Raw genomic sequence first — 16,593 nt, 5'->3', positions numbered from 1 at the left:
ACTCCTCTCCCCCCGAGTGAGGAGTTGTACAGTCTTATGGCCTGAGGGACGAAGGAGTTTTTCAGTTTGTTGGTCCTGCACTTGGGAAGGAGCAGTCTGTGGCTGAAGAGTCTCCTCTGGCTGCTGATGACGGTGTGCAGAGGGTGACTGACATCATCCATTATGTCCTTGTAAATAGATTTAACTCATCCTACTTAAACTTAGACACAATCTAACCACTAGGAGCAGCGGGTCGTCACAGTCCAGCATCCAGGGACCAACTTCAGATGTAGAGACACTGCATAGATCGAGGGCAGAGAAAGTAGAATGCAGAGGTGGAAAACTCTGGCTTCAGAGAATAAGTCTCCTTACTCGCTGAAGCCAGTGTTGGATGAAACCCACACAGACACGGGGAGAACATACGAACTCCACACAGAATGGAACTGGGGGCATGGGTAGACTCGAACCCCAGACCTTTCACTATTAATAAAGTAGAACAGCTGAGTGGATAAGGAGCTGGTCTGCCAATGTATAGACCTGGGTTTGAACCCCACTCATGCTAATTGTCTGCATCCTTGGACAAGATACTTAATCTGCATCATCTCAGTCCACCCAGCTGTACTCTGGTACCAACCTTTGCTGGGGAAGCAACCTGTGTTGGACTGGTATCCTGGGAGTGACTCTTATCTGCTTCAGAATCTGGAGATCAAAGGCTCAGAGGTGATACAGGACTTACTTTTCTAAATATAAAGACTTTCCGCTGGTTACTGATTTGTTGCTTATTTTACGATTTCTTATGCCGCGAGGGATCAGTTCCATCTGTACAGAGTGCAGATCCTTGGTTCAGCTCCAAAGATAAATATTAGTAGTTCAAACCACACAGCAGCAGATGGCGCAGGAGCTACAAACATCCCACAAAAGTCTGGGTCAGCACTTTAATTCGTAATCTTCTATTCTGATATTTGGTCTGTACGGTGGCACATCACGGAGCTCAAACCCGACCTTCATGTTGCAGTTTGTACGTTGGCTCAAAGGCGCACACTGAAGCTGCTTTTGCTTCATATATGCGGTGTTTTGCGCAAGGGCACTTTGGCAACTCACATGGCACTTGTTAGAACAGAAAATCTCTAAATTTAATGATTCAGTGACAAAACATCGAATTATGTTTAAATATTTTTCTTCTCTACTGTTGCACAGTGAGTGATGTCCTCTTTCCCATCATGCACTGCTCAGATTACATTCGGCAGGAGGTACATGTGTATGTATCAGGTTTTAAAATGGACTAAAGTCAATCAAAACAGCCCCTGAGCCTTTAACTTTGCGCCGCACCTGATGATCTCCTTCCAACTCCATTTGACGGATTAACCTCTTGCTCCTCATGTGGAAGAACATAAGCGGAACGTTTGGGTCATTATTAATTTTTTAACTTTAAACCAGCTTGCCTTGTTTTTTTTAAACTCTCTGTCTCTGTGCGTAAAATGGCGCGCGTCATGCGCCCTAGCGCGGGCTACTCCATGGGAAGCGCGCGGTGGCCGACGCTCTTCTTGTGGGTCGGCGCTGAGCAGGAGTGGCATCCCGGTGACAGAATCCGGATGAAAGCGCGTCCTTCAGAGCGCGGGCATGCACGGAGCAGTGAGATCACCGGTGTTATAAATATCTCCGCTCCAGCTTCTGCAGCCGGGCTATAATGCCCAAGAGCGCTGCAGCGACTCCGCGCGTGTGCACACACGCTTTGTGGAGCGACACCAAAATGCTGCAAGTGGCCTAGGCTCCTTTGTGGAAGAATGAACGTTCTCCTTTCCCTTCTGACCTTCGCTCACTTGATTTGCGCCGGAGCCGCAGCACTCTCTTTGGAGCGCCAACTTGTTGTGGAGGACGGGATCCGTGCGGGACGCAGAACCTGCAGGCTGTACTGTCGTGTTGGCATCGGCTTCCATCTCCAGATCCACTCGGATGGAAGAGTGAACGGCAGCCATGAGCCCAACCAGCTGAGTAAGTGCTCCGTTTGGGTTTCACGGCGCACCGAGCGGCCTGGCGCACAGATGCGCCCCGCTGAGACCCGCCTGTCGTTAGATCCTTCTCACGGGGACTTTTAATGATTTATGCCCGAAGAGTCCTAAAGTTAGGCTGGCTGACCCCATGAAACATCTGAGCGAGTCTGGCGAGCCGTTTGTCTGCAGGTGGACTATTTTGGGGAATAACAGGTGCAGCCGGATGTTGGATCAATTAGTGTGATTGGCGTCAACACAAAAGCGATTACACGCCGTCGAGTCCTCAAGCTGAGCTTGACTACAGCTGAAAAATATTTTTAAATAAAATTTACAGTTGGCAGCAGCAGCAGCTTGTGGTTTTATAGAATGAAATATATATGGTCAAATATTGTCAGAGTTTTGATCAACCTGTTTGTTTGTTGTGTAATGAGCAATGTTAGAAAGGAAAACACGTTTTTTGATCAGGACCCACAAGAAAGTTTGCAGATCATTAAAAAAAGTTACATTGAGAGATCGAAATTTATTTATTTATTTCCCTGAACATTTTGGTCAATTTCTCAAAACGGTTTCAGCACATTTTCACAAATGTTGGTGGAATTATCAACCTTACCAAGAGGAAAAATTTCTCCAATCCGGGTGCTGATCGGGATGTGGATTCTAGACCATTTCAATTCCCACCATCTCTGATGTGTTTTGTCTGTCTGCAGGATATCTCCAAATGTTCTCCACTGACTTGCATATAATTTATTTTGGGTTCATGATGCATCAGAAATTGCAGTATTAAGAGGTCCAACTCTGACAAAATTATTTGAACACAAGGTCAGGTTGGGTTTTCTTTTCTTTTTTTTTCTTTTTTTTTTTGGTTCCGAACGAATTTATCTGACTTAACATTACAACACTAAGAATCACTAGAAGTGGGCGATACCTGGAATTTTGGTATTGATCCGATACCAAGTAAATATAGGCCCAGTATTGCCGATATCGATACCAATACCGATACTGTTTCATATTTAAGCTTCATAGATCCAAAGGATCCAAAAGACCTAAGATAGAATTTCGCCAAACATTGTACTTGACAACAAAATACTTTATTATCACAATCAACATTTTTGTTTAAAAAAATATCACTCAACACAACTTAAAACAAAATCTCCTGAGGTAGAGGGCTGACAAACCACAATACAAGGGTGCGCTGCTCCGTGCTGTGTGACACAGCGCAGCACTGCTCTTACAGACAGAGAGTAGACTTTGATGAATCTGCGTGCGCAGCAGTCAGTGCGCGCTGGAGAGAAAAAAGCTTGAGTATCGATCTTTTTACACGAGGATCAGTCAATATCAATACCAGCATTGGTATCAATATTATTGATATTAGGATCGATCCACCCACCTCTAACAATCACAGCGTCCTCCTTCTGTTAAGGTGGAAATAATACAAATATTTAACTGTACTTTGGTATGTCATATTTCAGTCTTTCATTCATTTTCTACTGCTTATCCATGCCACTTTGGTGTTAGACCAAGCAGCTCATCCCACACTTCCCTACCCTTGGCCAAGTCGTAACTTTTCCCAGAGGATCCTGAAGAGTTCCCAAGCCAGCTGGGAAATACAGTCCATCCAGCGTGTCTTGGGTCTTCCCTAAGATCTCCCCCCGGTTGTGACATGTTTGCATTCCTTAAATATGAATTAAGTTACAAGCTTTACTGTTTTCACTAAGATATCTACAATCATTGAAATGGTCACTGAGTCGAGACCAAAATGCTGAGACATTTTCTGACTTATTCACCTACAACAAGCTGTTGTAATAACTTTTTTATTAATTTCTTGAAAAACAACCCATGGGCATCTGTTGTGAAAGTGTAGGTACACGGACCCACAACAGGGGGCGCAATGAACGGACAATGGAGAAAGGTGAATAACAAGTTTTACTGTTGTGAAATTAGCACAACTGATACAATAATTCACAATTTGGAGGTGTAAGCCGAAATCTGCTGGTGTCCTGTGGGCAGGCCCGAAGGTAGGAGACGTCCGTCCTAGTCGAACCGGAACCACCCAGATTTCCTCTGCCACCGAAACCCAGAAGTACTGGAACCGCCAAGTCCCGAATTCCCAGGTGGCCACTGCCTTCGCTCGTCGGATCCGGTACTGCTGGCGGGAAAGAACACAAACACACAGGTTGGGATGCGACCGCACCCAGTAGATGAGAGGGGCAAGCCGCCTCCACCTCTTGTCACAATAAGCAGGAAGGTGAGTACTTATCCGATCACTCGGCTTTCGGTAGTCAGCTGTCCTGAAAGGTTTAACAAGTATTATAGTATTTTACTTAAATAAGCTGCAGAGAAGATTACCTTAGGCTCAAGGCGATATCTCGGCACTGAGGTGGAGACGCTGTCCTGCTGATATACTCCGTCCTGAGTGCAGTCAGCTGTGTCCAGTAATGGGTGACAGCTGTCATCCTGACAGCCTTCGTCGGCGGCAGCGCCCTCTGGTGCCTGGAGCCCGCACTCCAGGCAGGGCGCCCTCTGGTGGTGGTGGGCCAGCAGTACCTCCTCTTCAGCGGCCCACACAACAGGACCCCCCCCTCAACGGGCGCCTCCTGGCGCACGACCGGGCTTGTCCGGATGGCGTCGGTAGAAGTCGGCCAGGAGGGCCGGGTCCAGGATGAAGCCCTTCTTCACCCAGGAGCGCTCCTCGGGGCCGTACCCCTCCCAGTCCACCAGGTACTGAAAACCCCGGCCCATTCGACGGACATCGAGGAGCCGGCGCACGGTCCAAGCCGGTTCCCCGTCGATGATCCGGGCAGGAGGTGGTGCCGGACCCGGGGTGCAGAGGGGTGAGGTGTGATGGGGTTTTATCCGGGAGACGTGAAACACTGGGTGAATCCGCAGTGAGGCCGGAAGCTGAAGCCTCACTGCGGCGGGATTGATGACTTTGACGACCTTGAAGGGACCGATGTATCGTTCTTGGAGCTTGGGGGAGTCCACTTGAAGGGGAATGTCCTTGGTGGACAACCACACGTCCTGCCCAGGACGGTACGTGGGGGCCGGGGCCCGCCGCCGGTCTGCATGTGTCTTCGCCCTCGTCCGGGCCTTCAACAAAGCAGAGCGGGCAGCACGCCACACCCGACGGCACTTCCGTAGGTGGGCCTGGACCGAGGGCACACCGACCTCTCCCTCGACCACCGGAAACAAGGGGGGCTGATACCCCAAGCACACCTCAAACGGGGAGAGGCCGGTGGCTGACGACACTTGGCTGTTGTGGGCGTACTCGATCCAGGCCAGGTGGGTACTCCAGGCCGTCGGGTGCGCGGCTGTCACACAGCGTAGTGTCTGCTCCAATTCTTGGTTGGCCCGCTCTGCTTGCCCGTTGGTCTGGGGGTGGTACCCGGACGAAAGGCTGACCGAGGCCCCCAGTTCCCGGCAGAAGCTCCTCCAGACATGTGAGGTGAACTGGGGACCGCGATCGGAGACGATGTCTGATGGTATGCCATGCAGACGGACGACGTGGTGGACCAGGAGGTCCGCTGTCTCCTGGGCCGTAGGGAGCTTCGGGAGGGCCACGAAGTGGGCCGCCTTGGAGAAACGGTCCACTATCGTGAAGACGACGGTGTTTCCCTGGGACGGCGGGAGACCCGTGACGAAGTCCAGGCCGATGTGGGACCAGGGGCGATGAGGCACGGGCAGTGGCTGTAGCTGCCCTGAGGTCTTCTGGTGATTGGCCTTGCCCCTGGCGCAGGTGGTACAAGCCTGGACGTAGTCCCGGACGTCGGTCTCCAGGGATGCCCACCAGAAGCGTTGCCGGACGACTGCCACGGTCCGTCGCACCCCTGGGTGACAGGAGAGCTTAGAACCGTGACAGAAGTCTAGGACTGCGGCCCTGGCCTCTGGTGGGACGTATAGTTTGTTCTTTGGTCCGTTTCCGGGGTCCGGGACACGGGTCAGGGCCTCCCGGACGGTCTTCTCCACGTCCCAGGTGAGGGCGGCCACGATAGCGGACTCCGGGATGATGGGATCCGGGGGATCCGACGGTTCCGTTCTGACCTCCTCTTCGTGCACCCGGGACAATGCATCCGATCGCTGGTTCTTGGTCCCGGGGCGGTAGGTAATCCGGAAGTCAAAACGGCCAAAGAACAATGACCAGCGGGCTTGCCTGGGGTTCAGACGCGTAGCGGTCCTGATGTACTCCAGGTTCCGATGGTCAGTGAAAACCGTGAATGGCACGGCTGTTCCCTCCAACAGATGTCTCCACTCTTCGAGGGCCTCTTTCACAGCAAGGAGTTCCCGATTGCCGACGTCATAATTCCGTTCAGCGGGGGTCAACCTGCAAGAAAAATAGGCACACGGGTGAAGGACCTTATCGGTCTTCCCGCTCTGGGAGAGCACCGCTCCTATCCCTGAGTCCGAGGCATCCACTTCAACCACTAACTGGCGGCTAGGATCGGGCTGCACCAGAACTGGTGCAGACGAGAAGCGCCGTTTCAACTCCTTGAACGCGGCCTCGCACCGGTCCGACCAGGTGAAGGGAACTTTTGGAGAGGTCAGGGCTGTCAGGGGGCTAACTACCTGACTGTAGCCCTTAATGAACCTCCTGTAGAAATTAGCGAAGCCGAGGAACTGTTGCAGCTTCCTACGGCTAGTGGGTTGGGGCCAATCTCTCACCGCCGCAACCTTGGCCGGATCCGGGGCGACGGAGTTAGAGGAGATGATAAACCCCAGGAAGGACAAAGAAGTGCGGTGGAACTCACACTTCTCGCCCTTCACAAACAGACGGTTCTCCAACAACCGCTGCAGGACCTGACGGACATGCCGGACATGAGTCTCAGGATCCGGGGAAAAGATGAGTATATCGTCTAGATATACGAAGACAAACCGGTGCAGGAAGTCCCGCAAGACATCGTTTACCAACGCTTGGAAGGTCGCGGGAGCATTAGTGAGACCGAACGGCATGACCAGGTACTCAAAATGACCTAAGGGGGTGTTGAATGCCGTCTTCCATTCGTCTCCCTTCCGAATCCGAACCAAATGATACGCATTCCTAAGATCCAGCTTGGTGAACATCTTGGCTCCATGCAGGGGGGTGAACACCGAATCTAACAAGGGCAACGGGTATCGATTGCGAACCGTGATCTCGTTCAACCCCCTATAATCAATGCATGGACGAAGCCCGCCATCCTTTTTACCCACAAAAAAGAAACCTGCGCCCATCGGTGAGGTGGAATTCCGGATCAACCCGGCAGCTAATGAGTCCCGGATGTAGGTCTCCATGGATTCGCGTTCCGGCCGTGAGAGGTTGTACAGCCTACTGGACGGAAACTCACTGCCTGGAACCAAATCAATGGCACAGTCATACGGACGGTGGGGTGGTAGCGTGAGGGCCAGATCCTTGCTGAACACGTCAGCGAGGTCATGGTACTCCGCTGGCACCGCCTTCAGATTGGGCGGGACTCGGACCTCCTCCTTAGCTTGGGAGCCAGGAGGAACCGAGGAACCGAGACACTCCCGATGGCAGGTTTCGCTCCACTGTACCACTACCCCGGACGGCCAATCAATCCGGGGATTGTGCTTCAGCATCCATGGAAACCCTAAAACCACACGGGAGGTGGCCTGAGTCACGAAGAACTCGATCACCTCCCGGTGGTTACCTGACACCACCAGAGTTACTGGAGGTGTCTTGTGCGTGATTGGTGGGAGTAGGGAGCCGTCTAGTGCCCGAACCTGCACAGGCGAGGTAAGAGCCACCAGAGGGAGCCCTATCTCCCTGGCCCATCTGCTGTCAAGCAGATTCCCCTCAGAGCCCGTGTCCACCAGTGCTGGGGCCTTCAGGGTTGAATCCTCATACAGGATCGTGACTGGGAGTCGTGTAGCAATGTGGGTGTGTCCCACGTGCATGTTTTGGCCCACCCCTGGCCCAGTCTCTAGGGGCGGGCGTTGGAGTTTAACCGCTCGGGGCAGTCGTTTGCCATATGCTCACTCGAGCCACAAACATAACAAGCTCCGTGGGCCCGCCTCCTTTGTGCTTCAGGTGCCCTAAATGTTGCCCTGCTCGTGTCCATAGCTTCGTCAGCAGGGGGAGCCGTAAGCGCACGGAGCGCCGGAACAGAGGAGCGTGGGGACGGCGGAACTCGACCGGACCCGGAAGGGAGAGGGACGACCCGTGCCTGGCCACGCCCTTCGCCTCGCTCCCGGCGACGTTCTTCTAACCGGTTGTCAAGCCGTATGACCAGATCAATGAGCCCATCTAAATCCCGCGGTTCGTCTTTAGCCACCAGGTGCTCTTTTAGGACCAGAGACAATCCATTTACAAAGGCAGCGCGGAGGGCAGTGCTATTCCAGCCGGATCTCGCTGCCGCGATGCGGAAGGCGACTGCATAGGCAGCTGCGCTCCGACGTCCCTGTCGTATGGACAGTAATGCGGTTGAAGCGGACTCTCCTCTGTTGGGATGATCGAACACCGTTCTGAGCTCCCGTACAAACCCGTCGTATGACTGAAGGAGCCGTGAGCTCTGTTCCCAGAGCGCTGTAGCCCAAGCGCGTGCCTCCCCGCGAAGCAGATTTATCACATAAGCTACCCTGCTAGCATCAGCTGCGTACATCACGGGACGCTGAGCGAAGACGAGCGAACATTGCATAAGGAAGTCCGCGCACGTCTCCACACAGCCGTCGTACGGTTCTGGAGGGCTTATGTATGCTTCAGGGGATGGAGGAAGGGACCGTTGAACGACCAGTGGAACGTCATTCTCACACGCAGGGTCCTCGGGAGGGAGAGCCGCAGCGGCGCCCGGAGGGCGCGCTTCCACTTGTGCGGCGAGAGCCTCCACCCTGCGGTTTAGGAGAACGTGCTGCTCGGTCATGAAATCGATCCGAGTGGTGAAAGCGGTGAGGATCCGCTGCAACTCACCGACTACCCCTCCCGAAGCCGCCGCTGCGCCCTGTTCTTCCATTGGCCGTTCAACAGCCGGTTGACGCCCCTCGGGATCCATGACGCTGGCCGAGATATCCTGTTGTGAAAGTGTAGGTACACGGACCCACAACAGGGGGCGCAATGAACGGACAATGGAGAAAGGTGAATAACAAGTTTTACTGTTGTGAAATTAGCACAACTGATACAATAATTCACAATTTGGAGGTGTAAGCCGAAATCTGCTGGTGTCCTGTGGGCAGGCCCGAAGGTAGGAGACGTCCGTCCTAGTCGAACCGGAACCACCCAGATTTCCTCTGCCACCGAAACCCAGAAGTACTGGAACCGCCAAGTCCCGAATTCCCAGGTGGCCACTGCCTTCGCTCGTCGGATCCGGTACTGCTGGCGGGAAAGAACACAAACACACAGGTTGGGATGCGACCGCACCCAGTAGATGAGAGGGGCAAGCCGCCTCCACCTCTTGTCACAATAAGCAGGAAGGTGAGTACTTATCCGATCACTCGGCTTTCGGTAGTCAGCTGTCCTGAAAGGTTTAACAAGTATTATAGTATTTTACTTAAATAAGCTGCAGAGAAGATTACCTTAGGCTCAAGGCGATATCTCGGCACTGAGGTGGAGACGCTGTCCTGCTGATATACTCCGTCCTGAGTGCAGTCAGCTGTGTCCAGTAATGGGTGACAGCTGTCATCCTGACAGCCTTCGTCGGCGGCAGCGCCCTCTGGTGCCTGGAGCCCGCACTCCAGGCAGGGCGCCCTCTGGTGGTGGTGGGCCAGCAGTACCTCCTCTTCAGCGGCCCACACAACAGGCATCATCCATCTTGTTTTTAGAGTTGATCAAGTGAAGGTGCTTTTTGGAACTTGGAAGTTCCCTACTTGAGTTTTCAGAGTTTGAAACTGTCTTGAAGGCAGCATTTGTGAAGAAGTGGTGCTTGGGGTGGCTTGATTTGATTTATTTATTTATTTATTTTGTGAATTCACTTTTTCACCTCTTTTTTGGCATTACACTTTGTTGGTTCCTCAGCTCTTTCTTTTGACAAAGTTCACTCCATTACAAAGTTTCATCAAAATCCAATTTTAGCTTTTTGAAACATGCAGAGATGTAAAACAGACAAACCTCTAATAGGGTAATCAAAAGATTATTGGCTTTGACAGAGGTATGGATTCTCTGAGTGCTTTTGGATTTCCTTTAGGAGATTGTCTGGAATTTAATTTTTTTTTAGGGTTTTTTTTTTTTTTTTGGCAATATGCAATTGTATGCTGATGACATATTTTTTATTCATGTATTTGTTGTTTAAAAAGTTGGATCATGCAAAGTCCTTATTCTTTTTTTCTACATGTAATTTGGGAAGGATTATTGTGCCCCTCCTGTATGATTTTGTTTGCTTGTTTGTGTGTTGATATATGTTATATATGTCCAACCCAGTCTCATGGATTGTCGTGATTCAGCAGTACAAAATATAAATGAATCTATTGATTCGTCACATTGTCACAAAAAGTGCACAATTTTCTTCATGGCAGCACAAATTCATTCGAAATCATTCCGTGATGGCTGCACGTAACTAAAAGTGCAGTGGGGCGTCGGGGATGGTTAAGATTAGGGTTCGGGGTAGGAGTAGGGTTAGTAATAGTGAGTTTAAAAAAAACTGTCACGAAAATTTGAATCATTTTGTGACTGGGCTTGTCTTTTTGTATATTTTCCAATGACCAATATGGTAGAAACATATTATGAACACAAATTACAGCAATGAAAAAAGTTGTTTCCATGGAAACAGTCAGCACCGTTGCTGTGTTTCTTAGTTGCTTTACGGTAATTTGTAAAAACAGACAAATGACATTTTAATAATAAATTTAAAAAATATAAATTTATTAATATATTTTAAAAAAAAATTTTTTTTTTTTTACAGATTTGTGAAAGTGGGCTGAATTCTTACAGCACCCATGCCTGTTTTTAATTCTGATGCTTGTACCTTAATTGGAATAAACAGTTAAACGAAAGTTCTTCTGATATAAGAAGAGGAGGACAGCGGCTGCACTCCAACCAGTTTAGTCCACAAACACTAGTCTATTAACGATGAGTTACGAGCTTTGACTGGAACCTTTCCCAGTCACACTTGTCCTTTATGTTCAGACTGAAATCATAAATCATAAGTGTAGTTTGTAGTGCACGGTCAGAGCCATCATCACCCGTCTGCTCGCAGTGGAAGTGCACTTGTGCAACCATTTCATGGTTGCCTTCAGTAGAGTTGTCAGGTTACATATAGGTTTCAACATGGAGGCCTTCATGTGGCTTTGACTGCTGCACGCTGGGAAACAGACATTTGTGAGATTGTTTGACCATCAGGCACATCAGGACTAAAGGGAAAATGACAATGAAAATGTATTGTCTCAAAAACGTGGTAACGCTCACTATGTTCATTAATAAAATGTCGTGTTTAGAAAATGCTGTGACAACTCAAAGTACTTTCTCAGAATTATCTAGTTTATATCAGTTTACTTTGGATTCAGAGTTGTTTAAAGCCTGTTTTTCTGCAGCTGCAATAACTCCTGTTGAAACCAGTTGGCATTGGGTTCAGAGCTGTACCTACAACCCCTGGCAAAAATTATGGAATCACCAGCCTCGGAGGATGTTCATTCAGTTGTTTAATTTTGTAGAAAAAAAGCAGATGACAGACATGACACAAAACTAAAGTCATTTCAAATGGCAACTTTCTGGCTTTAAGAAACACTATAAGAAATCAAGAAAAAAAGATTGTGGCAGTCAGTAATGGTTACTTTTTTAGACCAAGCAGAGGAAAAAAATATGGAATCACTCAATTCTGAGGAAAAAATTATGGAATCACCCTGTAAATTTTCATCCCCCAAACTAACACCTGCATCAAATCAGATCTGCTCATTAGTCTGCATCTAAAAAGGAGTGATCACACCTTGGAGAGCTGTTGCACCAAGTGGACTGACATGAATCATGGCTCCAACATGAGAGATGTCAGTTGAAACAAAGGAGAGGATTATCAAACTCTTAAAAGAGGGTAAATCATCACGCAATGTTGCAAAAGATGTTGGTTGTTCACAGTCAGCTGTGTCTAAACTCTGGACCAAATACAAACAACATGGGAAGGTTGTTAAAGGCAAACATACTGGTAGACCAAGGAAGACATCAAAGCGTCAAGACAGAAAACTTAAAGCAATATGTCTCAAAAATCGAAAATGCACAACAAAACAAATGAGGAACGAATGGGAGGAAACTGGAGTCAACGTCTGTGACCGAACTGTAAGAAACCGCCTAAAGGCAATGGGATTTACATACAGACAAGCTAAACGAAAGCCATCATTAACAACTAAACAGAAAAAACAAGGTTACAATGGGCTAAGGAAAAGCAATCGTGGACTGTGGATGACTGGATGAAAGTCATATTCAGTGATGAATCTCGAATCTGCATTGGGCAAGGTGATGATGCTGGAACTTTTGTTTGGTGCTGTTCCAATGAGATTTATAAAGATGACTGCCTGAAGAGAACATGTAAATTTCCACAGTCATTGATGATATGGGGCTGCATGTCAGGTAAAGGCACTGGGGAGATGGCTGTCATTACATCATCACTAAATGCACAAGTTTACGTTGATATTTTGGACAATTGAAAGGATGTTTGGGGATGATGAAATCATTTTTCAAGATGATAATGCATCTTGCCATAGAGCAAAAACTGCGAAAACATTCCTTGCAAAAAGACACATAGGGTCAATGTCATGGCATAGGGTCAATGTCAACGAGCAGATCTGATTTGATGCAGGTGTTAGTTTGGGGGATGAAAATTTACAGGGTGATTCCATAATTTTTTCCTCAGAATTGAGTGATTCCATATTTTTTTCCTCTGCTTGGTCTAAAAAAGTAACTGTTACTGACTGCCACAATCTTTTTTTCTTGATTTCTTATAGTGTTTCTTAAAGCCAGAAAGTTGCCATTTGAAATTACTTTAGTTTTGTGTCATGTCTGTGATCTGCTTTTTTTCTACAAAATTAAACAACTGAATGAACATCCTCCGAGGCCGGTGATTCCATAATTTTTGCCAGGGGTTGTACACAGTATCTTTGCCAGTACTCATTGAATGCAAGTGCAAATATGTGCAGTGCTTCTTTGCGACTTGGTTGACTTTGCTGACAATACTGTGATCTTTGTGGAATCCTTGGATAACCTGACTGTAGCACTCGAGAAGCTGAGTGAGGAACAAAAAAGTGGATTGAAACTCCACCTTGTTGGTCACCACTGCTGATTGTTTGTCCTCCCAGGTGTTCTGGACCTGTTTGCAGTTTCTCAGGGAGTTATTGGCATCAGAGGGGTCTACAGTAACAGATTCCTGGCCATGAATAAAAGAGGACGACTCCATGGCACCGTAAGTAATCACAGTGTACATCTGACATCAGCAAACCCTGCAATGCTCAGACGGGTTGGTTGACGTTCCAACCAGTGTGTCACCATTAATGAGGAATGGTGGGATTGCATATTCACCATATTAGATTTTGGTCACACAGGGGATTGTGGGAAATGTGTGATTGCTATGGAAGCACAGACATGCTCAGAAGGTTAACAAAATGCTCAGAATGCTGTGGATTACTTTCTCTGTCCCTGGATGCTTCAGTACCCATCTCACGGATAAACGTGAACTTCTATGTTTTTACAAAGAATGCAGCGCTTAAAAACAAGTGGATTCACAATAATGGAAGGACTGGAAATAAGAGGATGTTTAGTAAGGTCAAGCCGACATCAACTCACTGAGTCTGCAGCAGCCAGAAAACTTACATGTTGGACACACAAATGGATTTTCCACTCAACCCACTTCCATCAAAACCACCAATATAGTACTTTTGTCCACAAGCTGCCATGTAACACGTAACTTAGTAAATCTTTTCCGAAATCCCCCACCCTTCACCCAGAGCAGCATTCTCCTGCGTGTTTTAGTGCAGAAACAGTTCTTTCTTTCTTTTTGTGGTGGTTCAGAGTCCCATCCACTGAGAAATGCATGTGTTTGTTTCAGCACAGAGACGATGCAGCGCCATCTTGTGTTCAGAGTTCCTGTTGGGTCTTCTTGGTTACCGTAACAGCCATGGGGCACACAATGTCCTCACCATATTTCACATCAATAGACACTTAACCTGTTACCCCAGTGTCACAACACGGACGAGGGGACACCCAGATCACTTAGTGAATACCTGAAAAAGATGTTCCCCAGTTCTGTATTAACATCTCAAGGGGATTTTCTGTTCCCCAACACAACTGTAGGACTGTATACTAACATGCCTACACTTGAGGGAACTTGTCAAAGCATTGGGTGAAACAGTGCACGTATACACCAGGGGTGTCTCGAGACATTTGTATATACAAAGGTTTTAACAAATAAAGTAAAATTGTAAATTGAACAACACTGTCTTGCTAATCATGATATGTATTTATTTCAAGTGAATTCAACGTCTCAACTTGGGCCATAGGAGCATCGATACTCTGGCTGCTGTGCCTGTTGTGTTGTCAGTATGCAGCTATCTGACATCACAAATGCAGAAGAATTTGTTGAGTAGAATCAGTAACATAGTAACAGTCTAAAGGCCCCCTGACACTTGCACGACTTTGATCTGTGCACTTGCATGCACTCTGCCGTGCATGAGAGTAAACTTGTTTCAAACTCGTCGTAAACTGCGCAGCTTTGTGCAACTGCGCAAAGAAAATTTTGAAATGTTTAAAATCTCCATCACGCATTAATTATGTGAACCTCACATTAACATTACACAATTAAAAAACGTTTCGTGTGATTGTGTCAGCGCACCGCATCAGAGCACAGCGATGAACGATTATACCGAGATGTTAAATCTATCATAAACATACTTTTACAGTGCTCATAAGAAGGAATGAACATGCAACTGTTTTACCAAGCTATTACAGGGCCGGCAGGGCCTTTAGTGCTGGCCTAGCTGTTGTAAATGTATTTTACAAAAATGGGCTGTGATTTTCACACAATTAAACTGCCTTCAATAACTTTGTTATTGTCATTCTACATGCTAACTAAACAAAGTAGGGCAGAGAGCCATTGTGGCAACAGCTAGACTAGTTAGCTAGCTAAGGCACTACCTGATAACAAGCTAAAAGGTGTTTAAGGGGAGTGTATTTGTACTATCCAGTACTCTCACTCACTACAAACTACATAAACCTATTTTTGAAACAGGATCAGAATTTTAAAAAAAGTTATAAAAGCTAGGTAAGATTAGTCACAGACCGCTGCCATTTTGTTTGGAAACCTATGCTACTGCTAATGTCCAGCAGCAGCATTTCTTCTTTATTGACCATTGATAATAAATACCTGAACATGGATTAGTCTTGCAAACGTGTATATCACTTCCTGTTGGAAATTTTGGGCAAATTTTGCGCCAAATGCTGTGAGTTACACTGAAAGTAATTTGAAGCTACAGTGTAAATGTGACCACAGCATCAGTTTGTTCAGTCATACTGGTTAAAAATGTAAAATATTTCAGATGACTCAACTTCACTGTTGGTGCTGATTTGAATTTCCTCGGTGTTGTAGCTCCTTTATTTTGGACTCATGCTTTCTATGGGAAAATGTGCCTAATGTGGCTGTATTTGTTTTATTTATTAGCATGTGCAGTAGGACTCCAGAACAAAACCTCTCAAATGTGACATCAGCGTGCCAAACAGCTGTAATCGTTAACCGCAAAGCTCACGATTTTTAAATCCCACCAAATGCAAAAAAGCCCAAATCTGCTGGCAGCAGCTTGGCAGGACGTCCAACAAGCAGCCAGCACTGCTGCCGCGTGCTCTGTGCGAGCTTTGGCGGGCCTTGAGATGCAAGCGGCTTCCTGTTAGCATGTGTTAATGGAAGAGCAGCTTAAGTCATGTCTGGGACGGCTGATAATATACAAAGACGCGAAAAACCAATATGGTGAGTAAACAATGAACCAGGCAAACAACATTACAGATCTGGACCCGACTGGGAGTGTGCACATCAACTACGGTGTGCAACAGCGAGTTGTGGCCCCTCAGCTTCCCGGATTGTTTGATGAAACCCTGTCAGTGGGGAGAGTGATGGCGCTGAACGCCATTGCTGAGATACTCAATATTCTGATGGCGTTTTGGCGTCTGTCACTGCAAAGGGAAACAGGTTCACATTCCAAACAAGATTTACTCCACATGGAAACCGAAAACGACACAGACTGGGATCATAAGAGAAAACTAAAGCAGGATTAGCGTGTATGTCTCTGATAAAGTCTCACAATCCACCAGATCTGGATCCGGATTGGCTGCACACATGTTGGATGAGCAGTTATTATCAGCAATCCTTGAGACGACAGTGTCCATAAATAGATTTAATGACCAACGTCAATCTCGTCTGAGGTTTCGGGCCTCAGTCAGACTGGCATTAGCAATCTGGCACAAGCTGGATTCAATCTGAATTGTTTTCTTGCCAGATAGCATTCAGACCTTTTTTTTTTTTCCAAATCCGGGTCATCCTACACACATGTCCAAACTCAATCTGATACAAGCCGGAAGAGAGGTGTCTGGAAGTGAGTGCAAGAGTGTGGATCTGGACATGACAGTGCAGGTATGCTTGACACATGGAAGAAAACTCACCTGGTGGATTTTCTTGGCAAGAAGCCCACACAGAGAAAGGAGCTTGTTTGCCATCGTCAGCATCGCAGCATCACTGAA

General features: G+C 47.7%; 1 protein-coding gene across 1 annotated transcript in view; it reads left to right on the top strand.

The window, feature by feature from the left end:
* Positions 1-1,763: 1,763 nt before the first annotated feature.
* The window catches only part of fgf5 (fibroblast growth factor 5), a 35,281-nt gene continuing 20,451 nt past the window's right edge, over positions 1,764-16,593 (top strand). Inside the window, exons 1-2 of the mRNA XM_034169608.1 lie at positions 1,764-1,971; positions 13,170-13,273. Coding sequence (XP_034025499.1) covers positions 1,764-1,971; positions 13,170-13,273 — 312 coding nt within the window. The remainder of the gene's footprint in view (positions 1,972-13,169; positions 13,274-16,593) is intronic.

This window comes from Thalassophryne amazonica, chromosome 5 (assembly GCF_902500255.1).
Source record: "Thalassophryne amazonica chromosome 5, fThaAma1.1, whole genome shotgun sequence".
In the NCBI taxonomy this organism is placed as follows: Eukaryota; Metazoa; Chordata; class Actinopteri; order Batrachoidiformes; family Batrachoididae; genus Thalassophryne; species Thalassophryne amazonica.
Note: the sequence above shows the minus strand (reverse complement) of the source record. Positions and strands in the feature narration are given on the sequence as shown.